The 24,231-nt window shown below is 34.2% G+C and overlaps 1 protein-coding gene across 8 annotated transcripts in view; it reads left to right on the top strand.

Annotated features, from left to right (window-relative positions):
- Positions 1-24,231, top strand: part of IQCB1 (IQ motif containing B1) — a 63,069-nt gene that overhangs the window by 18,042 nt on the left and 20,796 nt on the right. For all 8 annotated transcript variants that reach the window (XM_015078232.3, XM_015078222.3, XM_015078226.3 and 5 more), the window contains 3 exons: positions 10,067-10,245; positions 12,786-12,895; positions 13,507-13,616. In XM_015078232.3, coding sequence (XP_014933718.3) covers positions 10,067-10,245; positions 12,786-12,895; positions 13,507-13,616 — 399 coding nt within the window. The remainder of the gene's footprint in view (positions 1-10,066; positions 10,246-12,785; positions 12,896-13,506; positions 13,617-24,231) is intronic.

Raw genomic sequence — 24,231 nt, 5'->3', positions numbered from 1 at the left:
TTTCAGATAGCTTACAGTATAGCAGGAGACCAACCCACAGACATGATTATATTATAGCATATTAAGTTACAGTTATAAAGGTGTGCACAAGTGTTAGGCTCCTAACCAAAACCAAGGGGTGATACTTCCTCAATAAGGTAACACCTGAGGAGAAACTTTAAGAATGAAAAATCAGCTGGAGAGGAAGAAGAGAAAGGCAGAGGTAATAACGTAAGCAAATGCACAAAGAAATAACATGATATGGATGAAAAGTAGGTACAATTCATCATTGGTGGCATCTACAGTTTGGTATGTGGAGGTGACTAACAAGTTCTGCAGACTTAAGTCATGAAGAGCTTATATGTTGTGTTAAGGAAATTTAATCTTATCCTATAGGAAATGGGACTATTAACAGATTTTTAAAGTGGATTAAAATAAGTGTATTTCACTTACATTACTCAGGTCACTATGTGGAGGAAGAATTTAAGGGGGACAAAACTCTAGACAAAGAAGGCAATTAGAGGAAGCAACTACAGTAATCCAAGTGAAGTAATAAAATTTTGGCCTTGGGCACTGGTACCAAATAGATTAAAAAAAATATTTTAAAAACTAATGAAAACCATCAAGACTTTACTTCCACTTGTGATTGAAATGGAATAATTGAAATGGATTTACCCTACCACTTGAAGAAAACAAACACCAGGAAAAACATAAAACAACAGTTTTCAGGAAACTGGACTTAAGTCAGTGAAAGAAAAGTGAGCCCTAAGAGAAAGGAATTAATAGGGTGAACCTAATAATTACTTTAACTCCTAGCATTGAGAGGGTTTCCAGACTGTGGCACAGGGAGGGGTATCCTAGCCAGGCTGAGTTGAAAAGGTAGAGGTGAGAGTCTGGGGAGAACAAAATAGCTGGAGTTCATAAGACAGAACACCAAAGAAAAGAGCTACATGCAGAGAGAGCCCCAGAAATCAGAGTCTCCTTCAAGTATTTGGTAGAGTACTGATTGGCATATACATGTGAAGAAACTACTCAATGTCTGGGAAAACAATAATCCAAAACAATGAAAAGGAACAGTCTCAGAAGTTCACACAGAGCCAAGAATATTGCCTGACTCCCAACAGCCTGGTGGAAAACCTCATGAGTAACAGAACATTGAGTACTCAGTAAGGTTTCATCTCAGTAGTGGGGGGATAATTAGCACTAGACTGAACACATTCTGGACCTTCCAAACAAAAGCACAACCCAAAAGGATCAAATTATTTACAAGTAACTGCTCTGGTTTTTGAACATATCTTTATCTTAAAAATCTTTATGGTAAGTTATACAAAGTAGGAAGTATGGCAGAAATGGTCGTGTTTTGATTTGATTTTGAAGGGATGAGAAAATCCCACCTGTGCTGTCATAGCATCTTTGATTTCTTTTTTTCGTCTCCCTTTTGTAATAATACAAAGTGATAATATCTTACAGTTTCTACTAAAGATGTTCAGGTAGGATCTACAATCATAAATGTGCTATAGAATATACCACAGATTATAGGTGACTTGGTTTTATAAAATGTTACTGATCTTTTAGTTTTGGTCAGAAGTATTACCAATCTGATACTAATTTCACTAAATCGTTGGTTGCATATGATTTGCATATGGAACCTGAAAATCTCTAAACAGAAGAAAACTCAAAAATATTTTTAGGAATGCACAAATACCTGGCACCCAACAAGATAAAATTCATACAAGTACCTGGCATGTAAACATGGAGGAAAACAGGACCAATAATGAGAAGAATCAATTGATGAAGACTGACATATATGTTAGAATTAATAGACAAGGACATCAGGATAGTTATGGGATAGTTAGGATAGTTAACTATATTCCATGTTTTAAAAAAGTTTAATAGAGACCTATATGATACAAATCCCAGAGTGAACTTCTAGATATGAAAACTACAAACTCAATATGAAAAATACACAAGATAGGATTCATAGCAGATTAACATTGCAGATTAATGAACTTGAAGACATAGCAGTGGAAACCATCCAAAATAACAAAAGGAATAAAGAAAGAAAAACACCTCAGTGAACTGTAGAGCTGATGTAGGCATAATTAGAGTATATAAAGGAAGTAGTAGAGTTAGAAGAAAATATTTGAAGAAACCATGTCTAAAAATTTTCCAAATTCATTGACTACTATAATAATCTTACAAATTCAAAATTCTCATCAAACTCCAAGGACAGTAAAATATGACACCAAGGTACATTGAGATCAAAGCATTAGAGGGACGCCTGGGTGGCTCAGTCAGTTAAGTTTCCGACTTTGGCTCAGGTCATGATCTTACGGCTTGTGGGTTCATGCCCCACATTGGGCTGTGTGCTGACAGCTCAGAGCCTGGAGCCTGCTTTGGATTCTGTGTCTCCCTCTCTCTCTGCCCCTCCCCTGTTCATGTTCTTGTTCTCTCTCTCTCTCTATCTCTGTCTCTCTTTCTCTCTCTTTCTCTCTCTCTCTGTCAAAAATAAATATTTTTTTTTATTAAAGCGAGTGATAAAGAGAAAATCTTAAAGGCAACCAGAGGAAAAAAGATGTTACACACAGGAATGAAGATAAGAATGACAGTAACTTTCTCATCAGAAACAATACGAAGACAGCATCCTTAAAACACTGAAAGAAAACAGCTGTCAAACCTAGAATTTTATATCCAGTGGAAATATGTTTCAAAAACAAAGACAAAATGCTTTTTCAGAAATCACCAGCAGACCCACACACAGTACAAGAAATGTTTAAGGAAGTCCTTCAACCAGAGGAAAGATCTACACCAAGTATTGAAGAATATCAGAAATAGTAATCATAGAAGTAACTATAAAAGATTATTTTTCGCATTATAATGATATATGTAATATAATAACATTTGTTTATACAAAAATAAAATGTATTTGAGGGTTTGTAACATGTATTAGTAAAACGTATTACAACAATAACATAAAGGCTGGGAGGAAAGGAATGGAAGTCTGTTATAAACTCTTACACTATAAATAGGTTTCAGGCTATCTGAAAGTTTGCTTTATGCCTCTTTGCTTTTACGAAAGACGTACATTAGTACCTGTTTTTGCTAACCAAAAGAAATTCAAAGACAGTTTTCACTTCTACAAAATGGTAATTGCTTCTTCTCTTTATGCCATTTTAGCTTATAAAAGGTTTCATAAGAACACTCTAGTTTCTGATAGTGGGAGAAACCTGTACATGAAGTAGTATATCAATTAAGGTTGGTAGTATATCACTTGAAGTTAGACTCTGTTGAAGATATATGCTATGAACCCTAATGCAATCAATAAAATAACAAGACAAGGAGTTATAGCTAATAAGCCAAGATAGGCAGTAAAAAATCATAAAGCAATACTTCCTCCAAAGTAAGGCATTAAAAAGAAAAAGGCAAGTAAAGGACAACGGAACAAGTAGTCACCAAATAACAGATGTAAACCTATACTGTATTAGGTACAAATGGCTAGAAACCCTCAGTTACAAGGAACAGCTTGACAGGTTGGATGAAAAAGTAGGAACCAATACATGCAGTCTTCCAGAAATGTACCTTAAATACAAAAACAGGGGTTCCTGGGTGGCTCAGTTGGTTGAACATTCAACTCTGGTTTCAGATAAGGTCATGATCCCAGCATCGTGGGATTGAGCCCCAGGTCTGGCTCCATGCTGGGTGTGGAGCCTGCTTAAGATTCTCTCTTTCCCTGTCCCCAACTTGTGTGCATGCTCTCTCTCTCTCAAAGAAATAAATAAAAATTATATAAAAACACACAAATAGATTAAAAGTGAAAGGATGAAAAAAGATATACTATGCTATCCCTGGTAAAAAGAAAGCTGGAATACCTATATTAATATCAGAAAAAGTAAGTTTCAGAAAAAAGAATATTCCCAGTGATGGTTATTTCATAATAAAGAATCCGTTCATCAGGAAAACATGTTTATTGACCTAGCAGCAGAGATTCAAGATACAAAGAAAAAATTGATAGATTTGAAAGGTGAAATTGACAAAACTACAGGTAAAGTGGAAGATGTCTAAACCCCTTTCTTGATAATTGGTAGAATAAGTAGGTAAAAATTATAACTACAGAAGATTTGAACAATATCAACCAACTTGATTGAAATTTTTAGAACATTCTACCAAAGAAGACCAGAATGCACATTATTTTCAAATGCAAATGAACATTTACCTAGAGAGGCCATTTGGGGGCCATAAAATAGGTTTCAATAAACGTGAAAGGACTTAAGTCATACAAAGTATGTTCTCTAACTTCAGTGGAATTAAACTAGAAATTAATACCAAGAAGACCTCTGAAAAATCCCCAAATGTGGGGAAAATAATGCATGTCTAAATAACCCAAAGGACCAAGAAAAAAAATTAACTTAGAAGGTATTTTTAAATAAATGGAAATTAAAACACCATATCCCAATTTCTGGGATGAATCTAAATTAAAGCGTACCTAATGGGAAAATTTATACCACTTAATACCAACATAGGTTTCCCCTACTATCTGAAAGTAAAGCATTCATATAAAACGTTTCCTAAGCCAAAATGGCATAAAGCAAAGAAACAATTACTGTTAATTTATGTGGGAAAAAATGTTGTGCATTTAAGACCCCAAAAATAACCTCCCACGTTTTTCTGATAACTTAGGACATATCTTGCTAAAGGTTGCACAGAATAAATTGAGGTACAGCACAGATTCTCACAGACAGTTCAAAGTGATGGCAGCTTGATGCTGAAATACTGAGTGCAGATTCCAGGGAAGGAGCTTCTTGGTGCCACTCTGGCTTTTTGGGATGTGCACTGCCTCTATAACAGCTTGCTGCAAAACATGCTCCTCCCCCCCTTTTTTTTTGGTAAAAGCAACCTTCAAGTTTCTTTTAGTTAGGAAAAAACAAGTACTAATGTAGGTATTTCATAGCAGTCAAGGGGTATAATGCAAACTTTTGAAATGTTGGGGATACCTGTATTAGAAAAGAAGAAAAGTGTCAGATTATTGACTTCACCTTCCACTTTAGGAAACTAAGAGGAGGGAATTAAGTTCCAGCAGAAGAAAGAAAATGATAGGGACACGTGGCTGGCTTGGTGGAGTATGCAACTTTTGATCTCAGGGTTGTGAGTTTAAGCCCCATGTTGGATGTAGAGATTACTTAAAAAAATATAATCGTAAAAAAAATGATAAAGATCAAAGCAGAAATCAGTAAAATAGTAACAACAGTGTAGAAGATCAATGAAACCATATGCTGGTTCTTTGAGATGATCAATGAAATTGATAAGTCTGAAACAAGACTGTTCGGGGAAAAAAAAGAATACGACTTACCAATATCAGGAATTAGGAGACAACACAATAAAGTCAATAGACATGAAAAGTACTATAAGGAAATAATGTGAACAACTTTATGCTTATTAAGGTAAAATGGACAAGTTCTTTGAAAGACACATACTACTAAAACTTGCTCCAGAAGCAACAACAACAACAAAAAAAGAAGTGATAGATAATCTGAATAGCCTATAAGTATGAAGAAATTGATTTTGTGGCTAAAACACTTCCCACAAAGAAAACTTCAGGATTGGACAGCTTTTTCACTGATAATTCTCATAAACATTTAATGAAATAATCCTGAACAAACTCTTCCAGAATATTGAAGAGGAGAAATAGTTTCCAACTCATAATATGGGATCAGAATTACTTGATACCAAACAAAAGACATTATAATATATTGAAACCCAATAATATATTAAAAAGTTAATAAATTTTGAATAAGTTGGATTTATCCCAGGAATTCATGGCTAGAGTAATATTCTAAAGTCAAGCAATATAATTCATCCTATTAACAAAACAAAAAAGGAAAAATATATCATCGTATCAGTAGATACAGAAAAAACATTTGAAAAATCCGTTATCCGTTCCTGATTTTTCAAAAAGAAAAACAACACGGTACTAGTAGAAGATAGAACTTTGTGAGCCTGATGAAAGTTATCTAGGAAATACTTAATGGTAAAATGCTAAATGCTTTCCCTAAATGATCACGGACAAGATAAGGATCTCCTCTCCAATCACTTCTCTTCAACATTGTATGGGAGTTTCTATCTTTTACAGTCAAGCAAGGAAAGGAAAAGTTATTTGTACAGACAGGAAGAAACAAAGCTCTCTGTATTTGGAAATGACATTGTCATCTATGTAGAAAAGTCAATAGACTGTACAAAGAAGCCACTAAAATTAGTGATTGTAGCAAGGGTAGTAGGATGTAAAATCAGTATAAAAATATAAATTGAAGTTTTATATCCTTCAATTAATACTCAGAAATTAAAATTTTAAGATATTGCAACTTAAAATAGCATAAAAATATGAAATGTGTTGGGTTAAATCTGAAAAGAAATGGGAAAGACTTAAAACTTAACACTGCTGAGAGGAATTAAGGAATATGTAAATAAATGGAAAGATACGCTATGTAAATAGATGAGTGGTACAATATTAAGATTCAAATTCTCTCCAAATTTAATTGAATTTAACTTAAAAGACTTTAAATGCAATCCCACTCAAAATCTAATTTTTGTAGAAATTGACAAACTGATTTCTACAATTCATATGAAAACCAAAGAACCTAAAATATAAAATAGCCTAACCAACTTTGAAAATGAACAAAGTTGGAGAGCTAACACTACCCAATTTTAAGGCTTTATAAAGCTAACATAATTAAAACAATGAGGTGCTAATGCAAATATATACAAATATATCTATGTATATCTATATCTATGTAAATATATCTATGTAACAGAATAGAATCCAGAAATAGACTTAACACATACATGAACAATTGATTTTCAAAACAGGTGTAAAGGCCATTTAAGGTGAAAAGGATAGTTTTTTAAAGTGTGATGGAACAATTAGCTATTGATATTTAAAGAGAAGAATTTTGATCTATACCTCTTAACCAATACAAAAATTAATTCAAAATGGATAATAGACATAAATGCAAAATATAAACTACAAAAGTTCTTGAAGAAAATAGTAGAAAGCCATTATGACCTTGGTTTGCATAAAATTTCTTAAATTGTTAGATATGACAACAAAAGTAAAATCCATGAAAGAAGAAATTGATTAGTTTAGACTTCATCAAAAATTTTAAAAATCTGCTCTTCAGAAGACACTATTTAAGAAAATGAAAAAGACAAAACAGACTGGCAAAAAATATTTGAAAAGCATGTATCTTAAGTATTTGTATCTGGAATATATACAAACTCTCAAAATTTAAAAAAGGCCCAGTTTGAAAAATGAGCAAAATGGTGCAGGCACTCTGGAAAACAGGATGGAGATTCCTCAAAAATTTAAAAATAGAATTACCCTACGACCCAGCAATTACATTACTAGGTATTTATCCAAGGGGTACAGGTATGCTGTTTTGAAGGGACACGTGCACCCCAGTGTTTATAGCAGCACTATCAACAATAGCCAAACTATGGAAAGAGCCCAAATGTCCATTGATGGATGGATGGATAAAGAAGATGTGGTGTGTACACACACACACACACACACACACACACACACACACACACACACAATGGAGTATTACTTGGCAATCAAAAAGAGTGAAATCTTGTCATTTGCAGCTATGTGGATGGAACTAGAGGGTATTATGCTAAGCGAAATTAGTCAGAGACAGACAAATATGACTTCACTCATACAAGGATTTTAAGACACAGAACAGATGAACATAAGGGAAGGGAAGCAAAAATAATATAAAAACAGGGAGGGGGACAAAAACATAAGACACTCTTCAAAATAGAGAACAAACAGATAACATGGGTGGCAAATAAGCACATGAAAAGATGTTCAGCAACACTAGTCATTAGAGAGATACGACTCTACACTTGTTAAATGACTAAAATTTAAAACACTTACTGATTCAAATGTTGACAAAAATATGGAGGAATCAACCCTGCTAGCGGGAGTAATATAATAGTACAGTTACTTTAGAAAATAGTTTGTCATTTTCTTAGTAAGCATGTACCTACCATATTTTCCATCCATTCCACTACTAGGTATTTGCCTGAGAAAAATGAAAGCATATGTCCATACAAAGACTTGTACACAAGTGTTAATAGCAGTTTTATCTGTAATAGCCAATGACTAGAAACAATGCAAATGTCCATTACAGGTGAATTAACTATAGGTATATCCATACAATAGACTACTACTCAGCAAAGAAAGAGAATGAACTATTCATACATGAGATAATACAGATGAATATTAAAATAATTGTGCTGAGTGAAAGAAGCTGGGCCAAAAAAAAGACATACTGTATGATTCCATTTGTATAAAATTCTAGAAAACATAAACTAATTTTAGTGACAGAAAGTTGATTAGTGGTTGTCAAGGGATAGGCTAACAGGGAGATGAAGGAGTTGGGGTATGACAATGAAACATAAGGAAACTTTGTGGCACAATGGGTATGTTCCCTATCATTATATTGCTAGCGAAATGTGTCAAAAAGATTTTATTCAACTTATTTATTAATGAAGGAACCAGTAAGATGTTTATAGGTTCAAAGGAGAATTTGAGGAAGGGAGATTTATTTTATTTTATTTTATTTTTTTAATTTATATCCAAGTTAGTGTATAGTGCAACAATGATTTCAGGAGTAGATTCCTTAATGCCCCTTACCCATTTAGCCCATCCCCCCTCCTACAACCCCTCCAGCAACCCTCTGTTTGTTCTCCATATTTAATAAGAGTCTCTTCCGTTTTGTCCCCCACCCTGTTTTTATATTATTTTTGCTTCCCTTCCCTTATGTTCATCTGTTCTGTGTCTTAAAGTCCTCATATGAGTGAAGTCATAATATTTGTCTTTCTCTAATTTCGCTTAGCATAATACCCTCTAGTTCCATCCACATAGCTGCAAATGACAAGATTTCATTCTTTTTGGTTGACAAGTAATACACCATTGTGTGTGTGTGTGTGTGTGTGTGTGTGTGTGTATACATACACCACATCTTCTTTATCCATCCATCCATCAATGGACATTTGGGCTCTTTCCATAGTTTGGCTATTGTTGATAGTGCTGCTATAAACATTGGGGTGCATGTGTCCCTTCAAAACAGCATACCTGTACCCCTTGGATAAATATCTAGTAATTCAATTGCTTGGTCGTAGGGTAGTTCTATTTTTAATTTTTTGAGGAATCTTGAGGAAGGGAGATTTAAAGAGGGGTTTGTCAAAGGAATGTAGAAATGAATTTGCTAATAGCTAAAAAACCTAATTGATGTCTTATAAAACAGTAGATAGTAACCATTACAGTTACTTTTTCTACTGGACAAATCCATTTGTATTGTTGATTAAGAATCTGTTTGCATTGCTCTCAGATAAGAATCACTGTTACTCGTTTTTTGTAAGGTTAGCTTATCAAGGTTAGCTTACAGAATTGCAAAATATCCTAATCAATAGTAAACACATAGTCAAGCAAAGGTACACACCCCTAGAAAATCACATACTCCTTAAGGGCAGGTGAGTGAAAGATACCCAGTTATTTCTTTTGGCTGTTTCCAAGTTTCAGATAAGTTTTCATCACGTAAGTACTACAAGAAGATAATTGTTCATGTAATGAAGGAAATACCTAAGGAAAGATAAATTCCTCCTATATTAAGTCCATGATAATTGAATTCCTATAGGATTTTTCTCACATCGTTAGGCAATGAACCATGTACTGTCTTGTGATTTTCCTCTTATTGTTGCTTTTAAGTTTTTAAATCATTTATGTAATATTTTGCGCGTTTATCTTTCCTCTGCAATTTGATTGTAGGTTTTTCAGAGAGGGCATTCAGCTGCTTTGTATTCCCTGTTTTACCGAGCATGGTGCCTTGCACACAGTAGGAATTCAATAAATAATAATTGATTTAATGTGATACATTTGTGGAACTAAGCTCTATGTTTAAAAACTGGGTTATTTTCTTGCATTTGGCCACAGTCATAAAGTTGCTAAAACTTTTATGTTTAATTTTTATGATACCTATACATCCATTAGTAATGTTACATTCTTTATCTTTTTATTTTGTTCTATTAGGGGTGATTTACTCCGGATAGAAGGAAAAACACTACATTCAATTTTAGACGAAGTTGTTTTCAAGCTTTTATCAACTTCTAGCTCTGTGATAAGAAGTACTGCTGCAAAGCTTCTACTGCTGATGACTGAAACCCATCAGGAAATTTTGATTTTACTGAGACTAAGTGCCTGCTACAAAGGTAGTGCATATATTCTTTATTTTCTTGAGATTCTCAAAAAGAAATTTTTATTGATGGTTTACAAAATTTCTGTATTTTTTAAGGTTTTATTTAAATTCCAGTTGTTATGCAGTGTAATATTAATTTCATGTGTACAATTTAGTGGTTAAATAGTGTTGGGGATTAAGAAGTATGCTTGTGATGAGCATTGAGTGTTGTATGGAAGTGTTGAATCACTAAAATTCTTGTACTTTAAAAAACTCAATAACTGGTGTGTGTAGATAAAACCCTATTACAACAGATACCAATTCAGGAAAAAGTCTTTATGTAATCAAGCTGTCTTTGTGTCTCAACAGATGGCTTATGGTACTTTGTTGATGAGGTTACAATGGATACTTCTCTGACAAAAAAAGTTGTGTATTGAATATACTATGTAGTATAGTAAAATAATGACCAAAAAGACTGGTGACCTTAATAAGATTAACTTTACTGGAGAAAATAGAGCTATGCTTGAGAGATTGACAGCCCTTTTGATCTTTACATCAATTTATAATACTCTTCAGGTCTTTCACTGCTTTTTCTCAAAGCAAACAAAAAGTCTTCCTCACATCCAAAATTATATATGAATAAAAAGTCAGAAATTTGGAGGAGGAAAGGCTCAGCACAATGCCACTCCCATATAATAGCTTTCATTTAATTGAAAATTTACTATGTCAGTTATAGTTCTGTATACCTTATTCTACATTAAAATATTTAAAAACCCTGTGAGATATCCTCATTAAAAAAAATTTTTTTTAAATGTTTATTTATTTTTGAGAGAGAGAGAGACAGACCATGAGCAAGGGAGGGGCAGAGAGAGAGGGAGACACAGAATCTGAAGCAGGCTCCAGGCTCCGAGCTGTCAGCACGGAGCCCGACGTGGAGCTCGAACTCACGAACTGTGAGATCATGACCTGAGCCGAAGTCAGACACTCAATCGACTGAGCCACCCAGGCACCCCAAGAGATATCCTCATTTTATAGCAATGGAAGCAGAGCCATGAAAAAATTAGGTAATTTATCCAGAATCCCACAGATGATGGTGTTTTTGGTTTTGTTTTTAATTGCCAAGCAAAGTTCTGTTAGGTTTGTTTTATTTCTTTGCAACCCGGGGCCATGAATTCATTACACTATATTTTCTTATTCAGCATGGTCAGGAAATAGGTTTCTAGTTCTGAATGTACTCACTAATACAGGGCCATATTATATGGAAATTTTTAAAGATTACAACATTAAATTATGCTTTTAATATCCAGACTGTTACAGTGGCCTTCTAATCATGCTTGATGATTTGGAAAGCACTATTTAGTAGCTTACCTTCCATCAGTCATTACTGTGAACATTGTAATTATTTTGTTATAGGAATAAAGATGGAAAGAAAGTGCCAGTAATAGTATTCTCCAGTTGATATTGTGCCAAATAGTCATTTTTAAATTTTGTAATTTGATTTATTCTATAGAAATGTGAATGTCTAATAGAGTTCATTATAAAGGAATTTCACCTTAACAATTCATCTCCCTTTATTTTCTCAATAGTAGCACTTACTCAGTTTCCTCAAGATATTTTACAGTTATTAAACAGAGAGGGAGGCAAACCATAAGAGACTCTTAAATACAGAAAACAAACTGAGGGTAGATGGGAGTGGAGAAAATGGGTGAAGGGCATTAAGGAGGGCAATAGTTGGGATGAGCATTGAGTGAGCATGTTAAGTGATCAATCACTGGATTCTACTCCTGAAGCCAAGACTACACTGTATGTTAACTAATTTGAGAATAAATAAAATTAAAAAAAAATAAATTAGAAAAAAAGCTATTTTACAATTATTAATACCGCTGAGAGCTTGAGTTTTGAAGAGAGTATAAAGACATGGTCAGATCTGTATAGTGGCCTCCCCAATTATATACACCAAGGGCATTTTACTTTATTTACAGTGAATACTACAATACATCATTTCAACATGCTTACAAATAGTACTTACTTTATAGCTTATACTACTTCTGTGTTTTATTTTGGAATGAAAATGCAGTATTTATAGCACTTCTATAATAATTGCTCAGTAACCTATTGATTTGCCCCAAATTACTACAATACTGTATATTTTTATTTAATAAATAGCTTTCTTTAAGAATGACTAGTAACCTGTTTAAATGCTTCCACAGTATAGTCATTTACTCAGTATGCTATTTATTTTTAAAAGTGTTTCAGCTTAAGGTATTTATGTTGAAACAGGTAAAAAATTCTGTATCTCTCCTCTTTGATTTACCACAATGATTCCACTTAAGATACTGAGGAGACAGCCTTTGCATCAGATATTACAAGTGATCACATAAAATCTCTTAGGACAGAGAAATATCCTAAAGACTTCAATCTAGAAGTCTTTGAGAAAAGGAAAAAAAAAATCATGTAATTAATCTTACTGTTGTATTCATTTCTTTCTAAACCAGACTTTTTAACCTCAAATTAATCCTGATTAGATAGCAAATCATATTTTATTTTATATGTACCTTTGTTATTCCATTTCAGGACTCAGAAGTCTACGAAATAAGCAGGAGCCTGGGACAGAGTTTAGTCAAGAACTTGGACAGCTCATTGCCCTTTTAACCCCAAAGGTCTATCAGGAAGTAGAAGAACAGGTAATAAATTCTAAAAAAATAACTTGTGTATTTGCTAACATGTCAGTAAACATTTTAGTTTCAAAATACTGGAGAGTGGTAGCTTCTTGAATTTTTTATTTGCTGTCTCTCCCCCATTCTTTACTTATCTCCTCAAATATTCAGAGCAGCTGTAGTTTGATAGGGTAAGGGGTTTCTGTGGACCCGATTTTTAACCTTAGAGCCTTTTTTCTTTTTTAGCCTGTTCAAAGAGTTATTCATACCCTTGAATGCTTGAATAAATGAGGTCAGGCATAAGAAGTCAAGCAGAGGGGAAAGCATTAAAAATCAGAACTATGAAATCTTTATAAAAAGAGTAGAAGTGAGATTAATTAAGGAGAATCCAGAGATAATCAGACTGTATCTTGAACACATTCTAGATACTGCCTGAGAACCTAGTGTATGTACCTCTTTTGGCAGGTCGGGTTTAATATTCTTAGACCTTACCTGTCCTTGTCCTATGAAATTGCCTCCTCCCCAGTTTATTAGAGGTAGAGATTAATACTTGCCCAGGCCTGATATTTTGAGAGGTAAACTTCTAAACAAGATTTTCCTAGAAATGTCTCTATATTAATTCTGGCCTTTAATTTCAGAAACTACATCAAGCAGCTTGCTTGATTCAAGCTTATTGGAAGGGTTTCCAAACTAGAAAGAGGTTAAAGAAGCTTCCATCTGCTGTGATTACTTTGCAGAGGAGTTTCAGGTAAAAAGTTCTGGTGAGGCATGATGATCTCAGAGGATAGATATATCTTTTTACACTATAGCTGAGTGAAAACTTAAGGTGTTTTTTTCCCCTCAATTTTTCTAGTATGTTTCTTTTACTCTTTTTTTTTAATTAAAGGATAGTTCACATACAATATTACATAAGTGTCAATTATACAAAGTGATTCGACATTTATATACATTGTAAAATGATCATCATGATAAGTCTAGTTATCAACTGTCATCACACAAATGTATTACAATATTATTGACTATATTCCGTATGCTATACTTTACATCCTTTTGACTTATTTATTTAATAACTGGAAGCTTATGCCTCTTTTCATTTATTTTATCCATCCCCCTGCCTGTCTCCCCTCTCTGGCAACAACCAATTTATATCTGTTTTTATAGATCTCTTTGTTTTATTTACTTTGTTTTTTAGATGCTACATATAACTGTAGAATCATATGGAATTTTATTTTCTCTGACTTAATTTCACTTAGCATAATTCCCTCTAGAACCATCGATGTTATCACAAATGGTAAGATTCCATTCGTTTTTATGGCTGAGTAATATTCCATTGTATTTATTTTATATACCACATCTTCTTTATCCGTCTAATTCATGGACACTTATGTTGCTTCCATATCTTGGCTATTGTAAATAATGCTGGAGTGAAGATGGGGTGCATATCTTTTTGAATTCATATTTTCATTTTCTTTGGATAAATACACATAAATATATTTGCTGGATTATAAGGTATTTCTATTTTTAATTTTTTTAGGAACTTCCATACTGTTTTCTATAGTGGCTACACCAATATACATTTTGACCCCCATGCACTAGGTTTCCCTTTTCTTTCATATCCTTGCCAATACTTGTTATTTCTTGTCTTTTTACACTAGCCACTCTGACAAGTGTAAGGTAATACCTCATTGTGGTTTTGATTTGCATTTCCCTGATGATTAGTGATGTTGAGTATTTTTCCATGTGTCTTTTGGCCATCTGTATGTGTTCCTTGGAAAAATGTGTATTCAGGGTCTCTACCCATTTTTTAACTGAATTTTTTAGGGGCGATTTTTGGTTTTGAGTTGCATGAGTTCTTTATATATTTTGGATATTAACCCCTTATCAGATATATCATTTGCAGATAATCTTCCCCATTCATAGGTTGCTTTTTGTTTTGTTGGTATTATATCACTGTATAAAAGCTTTTTAGTTTGACACAGTCACAATAGTTTATTTTTCCTCTTGTTTTCTGAGGAGACAGATCCAAAAAAAAAAATTGCCAACACTGATGTCCAAGAGTTTATTGCCAGTGTTTTGCTTTAGGAGTTTTATGGTTTCATGTCTTACATTTAGGTCTTTAATACATTTAGAGTATTTTTATATAAGAAAGTGGTTTAGTTTCATTCATTTGCATGTAGTTGTCCAATTTTCCCAGCCACCATTTGTTGAAGAGACTGTCATTGTATATTCTTGCCTCCTTTGTCACAGATAACTGACCATAGGAGTTTGGGTTTATTTCTGAACTCTCTATTCTTTTTCACTGGTCTACATGTTTTTGTGCCAGCACCATACTGTTTTAAATACTAGGGCTTTGTACTATAATTTGAAATCTGGGAACGTGATACCTCCAGCTTTGTTGTTCTTTTTCAAGATTACTTTGGCTATCCAGGGTCTTTTGTTGTTCCATACAACTTTTAGGATTCATTTGTACTAGTTCTGTGAAAAATGCCAATGTAGATAGAGACTGCATTGAAGCTGTAGATTACTTTGAGTAGTATGGACATTTTAATATTAATTTTTCTAATCCATGAGCACAGTATATCTTTCTACTTGTGCCATCATCAGTTTCTTTCATCAGTGTCTTATAGTTTTCAGAATACAGGTCTTTCACCTCCTTGGTTAAATTCATTACTAGATATTTTATTATTTTGATACAATTGTAAATGGGATTGTTTTCTTAATTTCTCTTTCTGCTACTTCATTATTAGCATATGGAAATATAACAGATGTCTGTCAATTAATTTTTTAACCTACAAATTTAATGAATTAATTTATTCTAATAGTTTTTTGGTGGAATCATTAGGATTTTCTATATATAGTATTACATCATTTGGAAACAGTGATGGTTTTCTTCTTACTTCCCAGTTTGGATGCCTTGTATCTCTTTTTCTTGTCTGATTGCTATGACTAGGACTTCCAGAACTATGATCAATAAAAGTGGCAAGGGTGGAATCCATGTCTTGTTCCTGATCTTAGAGGAGAAGCTCTGTTTTTCACCATTGAATATGATGTTAGCTATGGGTTTGTCATATATGTCCTGTATTATTTTGAGGTATCTTCCCTCTGAACATACTTCATTGGGAGTTTTTACCGTAATGGCTTATTGGATTTGTCAGATGCTTTATCTACAAGTGTTGAGATTATCATATGATTTTTTCCCTTTGTTAATATGGTATATCATATGGATTGATTTGTGGATATTGAACCATCCTTGCATCCCTGGAATAAATCCCACTTGATCATGATGTATGATCCTTTTAATGCATCATTGAATGCCATTTGCTAATATTTTATTGAGGAATTTTGCATCTATCTATGTTTATCAGGGTTATTGGCCTATAATTTTATTTTTTTTCCTTTTCTTTTCTTTTTAGTGTCTTTGTCTAGTTTTGGTATCAAGGTAATGCTGGCCTTGTAGAATGAATTTTGAAGCGTTCCTTTCTCTTAAATTTTTTGGAGTAGTTTGAGAAGAGTAGATACTAACTCTAAATGTTTGGTAGAATTCACCTGGGAAGCCACTGATCCTGGACTTGTGTTTGTTGGAAGCTTTGTTGATAATTGATTTGATATCATTACTAGTAATTGGTCTGTTAAGATTTTGCTTCTTCTTGATTCACTCTTGTAAGATTGTATATTTCATTTTTTGTGGGTTCTATGTTGTCTAATTTGTTGGCATGTAATTTTCCAAGTAGTTTCTTATAATCCTTTGTACTTCTATGGTGTTAGTTGTAACCTCTCTTTCATCTGATTTTATTTATTTGGGCCCTCTCTTTTTTTCTTGATGAATTTGGCTAAAGGTTTATTTTGCTTATATTTTTGAAGAATCAGTTCTTAGTTTCATTGATCTTTTTTTTTTAATTTAATTTATTTCTGCTCTGGTCTTCATTATTTTTTTCTTCTATTAGCTGTGGGCTTTTTCTTTTTCTAGTTGTTTTAGGTTTAAGATTAGGTTTTAGATTTTTTTTTTTTTTTTTAGGTAGGCCTGTATTGCTATAAACTTTCCTCTTGGAACTACTTTTGCTGAATCCTATAGATTTCGGAATGTTGTGTTTCCATTTTTATTTGTCTCAATGTAATGTTTTATTTCCTCTTTTATTTCTTTGTTGACCCATTGTTTATTTAATAGCATGTTGTTTAGCCTCCACGTGTTTGTGTTTGTTCCAGTTTTTTTTTCTTGTAATTGATTTCTAGTTTTATACCATTGTGGTTGGAAGAGATAATATGATTTCAGTCTTAAATTTGTTGAGACTTGTTTTGTTGTTTAACCTGTGATTTATCCTCAAGAATGTTCCATGTGCACTTAAAAAGAATGTGTAGTTTGCTGGTTTTGGATGGAATGTTCTGTGTATATAAATCCATCTGGTCTAAAGTGTCGTTTAAGACCACTTTTTCCTTATTGATTTTCTGTCTTGATGATCTATTCAGTGACATAAATGGGTTATTAAAGTCCCTGCTATTATGTATTACTGTCAGTTTCTCCTTTTACATTTGTTAATAATTTGCTTTAAATATTTAGGTGTGTCTATATTAGGTGCATATATTTATATATGTAACATATTAGGTGAAAAAATATATACGTTTACAACTGTTAAATCCTCCTGTATTGATTTCTTCATCATTATGTAATGCCCTTATTTGTCTCATGGTCTTTGTTATAAAGTCTGTTTTGTCTGATATATGTATTGCTACTTCAGCTTTCTTTTCACTTCATTTGCATGAGATATCTTCTTTCCATCCCTTTATTTTCAGCCTGTATGTGTTTTTAGGTCTGAAATGAGTCTCGTAGGCAGCATGTAGATGGGTCTTCTTTTTTATCCATTTAATCATGCTGTGTCTTTTGATTGGACATTAGTCCATTTACATTTAAAGTAATTATAACAGGTGTGTACTTATTGCCATTTTGTTCATTTTGTTCATTGTTTTTGTGGTTGTTTTTTTCTTCTCTTGTTTTCTTTTCTGTGATTTGATGACTTTTAGTGGTATGCTTGGCTGTCTTTATTTTTTGTGTAGCTGTTACAGATTTTGGGTTTGTGGTTACCATGAGGTTCGCATATAATGCTCAATTATGGCAGTCTATATTAAGTTAATGGTCACTTAAGTTTGAACACATTCTAAAACACTCTCCCACCACCATGTTTTTGACATCATATTTTACTCTTTATTTTAGTGTCTCTTAACTAATTATTGTAGATACACTTGACTATTTTATCTTTTAGCTTTCATACTAGCTTTATAAGTGGTTCATCTACTGTCTTTACTATATGTTTGCTTTTACTAGTGAGATTTTTTTCTTTTCATAAATTTCTTCTAGTTATGGCCTTTAACTGCTTAAAGAAGTCCCTTTTAATATTTCTCGTAAGGCTGGTTTTTGTGGTGATGAGCTCCTTTAACTTGTGTTTGTCTGGGGAACTCTATATCTCCTTCTATTTTGAATGATAATATTGCTGGGTACTCTTGGTTGTAGGTTTTTCCTTTCAGAACTTTGAATATATCATTCAACTCCCCTCTGGCCTGCAAAGTTGCTGCTAAATATCAGCCTTGTGGACATTCCCTTATTACATAACTAGTTTCTTATCTCTTGATGATTTTAAGATTCTCTCCTAAATTTTTGACATGTTAATTATTGTGTTTCTTGGTATTAACTTTTTTGGGTTAATCTTGTTGGGAGTTTCTGTGCTTCTTGAACATGGATGTATGTTTCCTTCCCCAGGTTAGGGAGTTTTCAGCTACTATTTCTTCAAATAAGTTTCGTACCCCTTTCTCTTACTCTTCTTCCAAGACCCCTAATATGCAAATGTTAGTACATTTGATGTTGTCCCAGAAGTCTTTTAAACTATTCTAATTTTTTCAAGTTCTTCAGTCTTTTTGCTGGTTTCTACTACATGGTCTTCCAGATTGCTCTTTGGTTTTTCTGCATTATCTAATCTGCTGTTGATTTCCTTCTAACTTATTTTTCGTTTCATTTATTTCATTCTTTAGCTCTGATTAGTTCTTTTTTATATTTTCTATCTCTTTGTTGAAATTCTCACTGTGTTCATCCATTCTTCTCCCAAGTTTGATGAGCATCTTTATGATAATTACTTTGAACTCTTTATATGGTAGATCACACTTTTTGTGTAGTTCTTCTTCTGAAGTTTTGTCTTGTTTTTTCATTTGTACCATATTCCTCTGTCTCCTCATTTTGCCTGACTTTCTGTGTTTGTTTCTATGTATTAGGTAGATCAATTGTTGGTCTTCAAAGAGTAGCGTTATGTAGAAGGTGTCCTGGAGGGGCCAGAAGCACAGTCCTCTCCAGGTCAACAAAACTAAGTGCAACAGGGGTGTCCCCTGTGTTGACTTCATGCACTTTCCTTTTGATTGGGCTGCAACTGTTGTGGGCACACTGGTGGGTCGGGCTGTCTACAGCTCCCCCTACCAGCCAGTTTGGGTGGGCTCCAGTCCAGGCCATTGCTTTCCACTGGATGCAGTGAGGCAGAACATGCTTTTATGAGGTGCTAGTCGCAGCCAATGCCACCTGCCAGTTGGTGTGGTGAGTCCACAGGGCAACGCTGGGGAGTGGTATGTGATGCTAACAGAGTAGATGGGAGAGTATCAGAAATGGAACCCACCAGTACTTCCATTCCCAGAGAAAGTTCTTACACATCCCTGGTCCTCCAGCACATACCCTAAAATCAGTCAGGAAATCATTCAGCTTTCCTTTACATATAGCTGAGGCAGTTTTCAAACTGCTGCCTCTGTGCTGGGTCTCAGAGCAAGTAAGTTTGTGCATGAGACCTTTAAGAATACAGTCTTTGTTTCCTATAGCCTCTCTGCTGTCCCAGAATTATGCTCCACTGATTTTCAAAGCCAGAAATTTATGGGCACTTCTCTGGATGAACATCTCCAGGGCAAGGTAGCCTGATGTCGGGTTTGAAACCCTTGCTGCATAGGGAAGACCTCTATACCTGTGGCATCTCTCCCCCTGTGGGTCACTGCACCAGATCTCATCTCCGTCTCTCCTACTTTTCTCCATGTGCTTTGTCTTTATATCTTTATCTGTGGAATAGCTAATCTTTAGGTTGTTCTCAGAGAGAGTTGCTCTGTATTTAGTTGTAGCCTTATTTTCTGGGGAAGGAGATGAACTCAGGATACTCCTGCTCCACCAACTTGCTCCTCCAGCTGTTTCTTTTACTATTGCTTTCATTCTTGTTCTGAAAACACATTTCTGAGTACCAGCACTCCAGTAACTAGACGTACTTTCAAAGCAAAGGACATAATGAAAGACAAAAATCTGATGGACCAAATATATAGTCTTACTCACTTGATAAGACATTTTTTGTGGGCCAAGCCTACAGAGAGAGGCAGTGATAGTCAATTATTTTATTTAACCCTTGAAGTAAAAAAGTGCCTTAATTGTTCATATGTAATTATGGTAAAAACATGTATGAGTTCATAATGGTTTTAGTATGTTCACTTGAGTTTTATCAGTAAATATGGCACAGATAGGTATTGTCATTTAGATATGACAGTTTGTCATTCATCCTTGTTTCAAGTGGACCAAAAGTGAAAATACTGACAGCATATTATTTATGACTGACCCATCCAGATTCTTAGAGCCAATGGAAAGAATAACACACACACACACACACACACACACACACACACACACACACGTAAATGACTTAGCTCCTAGTCATTTGTGATGAAATAGAGCTATCTCAAAGGTGATTTTCATGTAGCCTTAGACTTAAAGCTAAATTTTCATTTACTAAAGTGAAACTTGCATATTCCAGAAGTCAGTTTTTTAAGAGAACTAAAACTAGTCTTTTAATAACTACAGCTGCATTTCTCAGTTACAAATTTTTTTTTAAATAGTGAGCTAAAATTTAGATTTAAATCATTGATGAAAATTTCCTTTAGAGAAGAGTTAAAGATAGATTATTAATATTGGGCATGAGTTTTTTTTTAACATGAATTTTTTAAACATGTTTCAATTGCCTAATATATGCCAGAGGCCATGCTAGGTATTGGAAGAGTTAAACAGACTTGATTTTGTATTCCACCTCAGCAATTTATGGGCTAAAAGACCCTGGACAAGTTGCCCAACCTCTTTCATCCTCAAATTCTCCATCTATATAATGACGATAATTGTGTACCTCCCAAGATTAAAATAATATAAACGGTGTTTGTTTTTTTTTAGCATATTACCTGGAACTTAAAAAAATGATAGCGGGGAACTACATATGGCACATTTTTTGCCATTGCAGATTTACAAATCTAGTTAGACAAACAGATATATTAAATGAATAGTGAATAGTACTTGTGAGAGGCAATTATAATCCATTCCAGCATTGCTCATGGTTTACTATGTATCCTACAATGAATTTCTTTAAAAACATTTTTAAAAATATTTCTTTGGTCAAATAAATATGGGTAATGATGAATATTTTGAGAGTCACAATGTATATTATTCTCTTCAAGAATCTGAGATGTTCTTGGCATAGCCTTGCCTTCTGTGGTGAACTCAGAGTATTTATTACTTATGAATTCTACTTGCTATCATTCTCAGCTCTCTGCCCTCTTACATTTAAAGGTACTCCCATAACATGGATTCAGACCTTTAATGTTTAGTCTCACAATAGTTGTCAAATTTGCCCATCTACTTTTTCTTGTAATATAAAAATCTATATTTAAAAGTACCCCAGGATTGCCGATTCTGTTCACTTAAAAGTATAGTTATAGATTCTTTTTTTTTAATGTTTATTTACTCTTGAGAGAGAGAGAGCAACAGAGCATGAGGAGGGGAGGGGCAGAGAGAGGGGGAGACACAGAATCCGAAGCAGGTTCCAGGCTCCTAGCTGTCAGCACAGAGCCGGATGCAGGGCTGGAACCCACGAACTACAAGATCATGACCTGAGCTGAAGCTGGACGCTTTACCGACTGAGCCACCCAGGCACCCCTGGATTCTAATTAATGTTACACTATTTTAAAATAGAAACTGCATTGCTTTATGTAACAAAACCAGTCCAGTTATAACTATTTCCGTTAAAAGAAATTAGCTGTGAAGCCAAAATTATTTAAATCTCATGTTATAAACAGTTTGTTTTTTTCCAGTATTTTGAGTTTGAAGTCTTAGAACAGATTGAAGTATAGTTTTAACCTTTGGGTTTTATTTAATTTTTTAATTTCAAGTTTGTTCAGGCTTTAGTACCTTTCCTCTTTTACTAGTTGAAATAATTTATGCAAATTTTTCTTGCTTCCTTTATGACTGAGCTTTCTGCAAAGGTTATTTCTGTCTCTTTGTGGTCAGGTCATTATCTCAGGGTAATTTTTCCCTCCCATGTTTTTTTGGGGAGGAAGGAACTGCCCACCACTCATGATTATGGACCCAGATTCATCAGAGCTTTTTAAATTCCAGCAAGAGGCACTCTTGTGTAGTCATACCCTTATTGATGTGCCTTCTTAGGGGTTTCTTTTCTTTTTTTCTTTTTTATATTGTGTTAGATGCCTTTTGAACTGTCTTTTTTTTTTTTTTAAACTGAAGTGTGATTATTAGTTTCAGGTATACAGTGTAGTGATAAAATCACTCTATACTTAGAGTGTAGCCACCACTTGTGCTCACCACAAGTGTAGCCACCATCTGTTACCACACAGGCTATTACAATACCATTAACTGTATTCCCTATGCTGTCTGTACCTTTCATCTCTATTAGTTACTTATTCCATAACTAGAAGCCTGTACTTCCCACTCCCCTTCACCCATTTTGCCCATCCTCTCACCACTTGGGGGTTTCTTTTTTACTGAATCATTTTTTATGGTCAGAAACTTTATTTAATGTTAAGTGCTCTTTTCCTCAGCAAGGTTTTCTGAAGCAGCTAATAGCTGCACCAGTTATCTTTGGGAAACCACACAACCTACCTACCTTTATCATAGTGCTGACATTTTGGTGTCTTTGTTTTTTTTTTAAATTTTTTTTTAACATTTATTCATTTTTGAGAGTGAGAGAGACACAGTGTGAGCGGGGGAAGGGCAGAGAGAGAGGGAGACACAGAATCTGAAGCAGGCTCCATGCTCTGAGCTGTCAGAACAGAGCCTGACGCGGGGCTCGAACTCACGGACAGGGAGATCATGACTTGAGCTGAAGTTGGACGCTTAACCAACTAAGCCACCCAGGCCCCAATATTTTGGTGTCTTAATTATACTTGTTTCACTTTGTAGGGGAAGAAAAAAATGTTTCCTCTACCTATCTTAGGTTCATTCCCTGGGGCTCTGAAAATTAGACTGACAAAAAAGGAAAACAAAACAGATTAACAAGAGAAAAACAGTTTATTAATGTGTGCAGTACACATCCTGCAGAAGAAACCTCACATAATGAGTAACTCCAGTGAGTGGTTTGGGCTTGGGTAGCATCTTAACAAAGAATAATAAATTCATAGAGAGGTGACAGGTAAAAACAAAAGGGGTTTTAGGCTTCCAACATCAGGAAATTATGGGAAGGTAAATATATTTGGAAAACTAATAGCATATGTGGGTTATTTGTCTAGATCCATCTTGGCACCAACTTTCCATCTTCTTCATGGCCATAAAACTTCTTTGGGAGGGGGGATTTATAGCAGTCTTCATTTCTGAGAGGCTTTTGCTTTTAGTTTGATAAAGTATGCTCTGGGAAGACTCTTTCTGCACTGGCAGATTCTCATTTGCCTCTCTCTCATTTGCCTGCTCAAAATTAATCTTTATGCCAAAGTAGCATATTCTGCTACCTTTCAACTTCTTGAAATTGAGCTTCTGAAGGGCAGAAATATTATCTATTCTCTGTTCGCCTGAGTTGCAGTATCAAGCAGACAGCAATCACTCTTTATAAATATTTGTTGAGTTAATGAACAGAGCCCATCAACTATTTTGGCCATGAACTCTTATGGTGTTCCCCTAGTTCATACTTACTATTCTGCAAAAGAGGAATTCCTAGAGAATTCCTGATATTTTGGCAGTAGATCGTTTGGTCACTCTTTGATGGTAAAGATTCATGTTGATTAAATGTAGATCATGGAATGTACTTATATAAATTATCTTGCAAATATATCTGATCAGTCATTTCATTTATAGAAGTGCAGTACAGTTGCCAGATGGTCAAATGCCTATTCTTTCTTACAAAGAAACCAGTTAAATGAGTACTCAAATTTTTTAGTGATTAAAGGAACTCCTAACTAGAACTACAGAGTAAGTAGCTACTAGTAACTAACTAGAATGTTCCTAAGTGGGAGGAAAACATTCAAATTCAAAATCACATTAATTCCTAATAAATGTTTTCAAACATGAATAAAGCATGTGAATCCAGAAACAAATA

The sequence above is a fragment of the Acinonyx jubatus genome, chromosome C2, assembly GCF_027475565.1.
Source record: "Acinonyx jubatus isolate Ajub_Pintada_27869175 chromosome C2, VMU_Ajub_asm_v1.0, whole genome shotgun sequence".
NCBI lineage: Eukaryota > Metazoa > Chordata > Mammalia > Carnivora > Felidae > Acinonyx > Acinonyx jubatus.
This window is presented reverse-complemented; position numbering and strand designations above follow the sequence as displayed.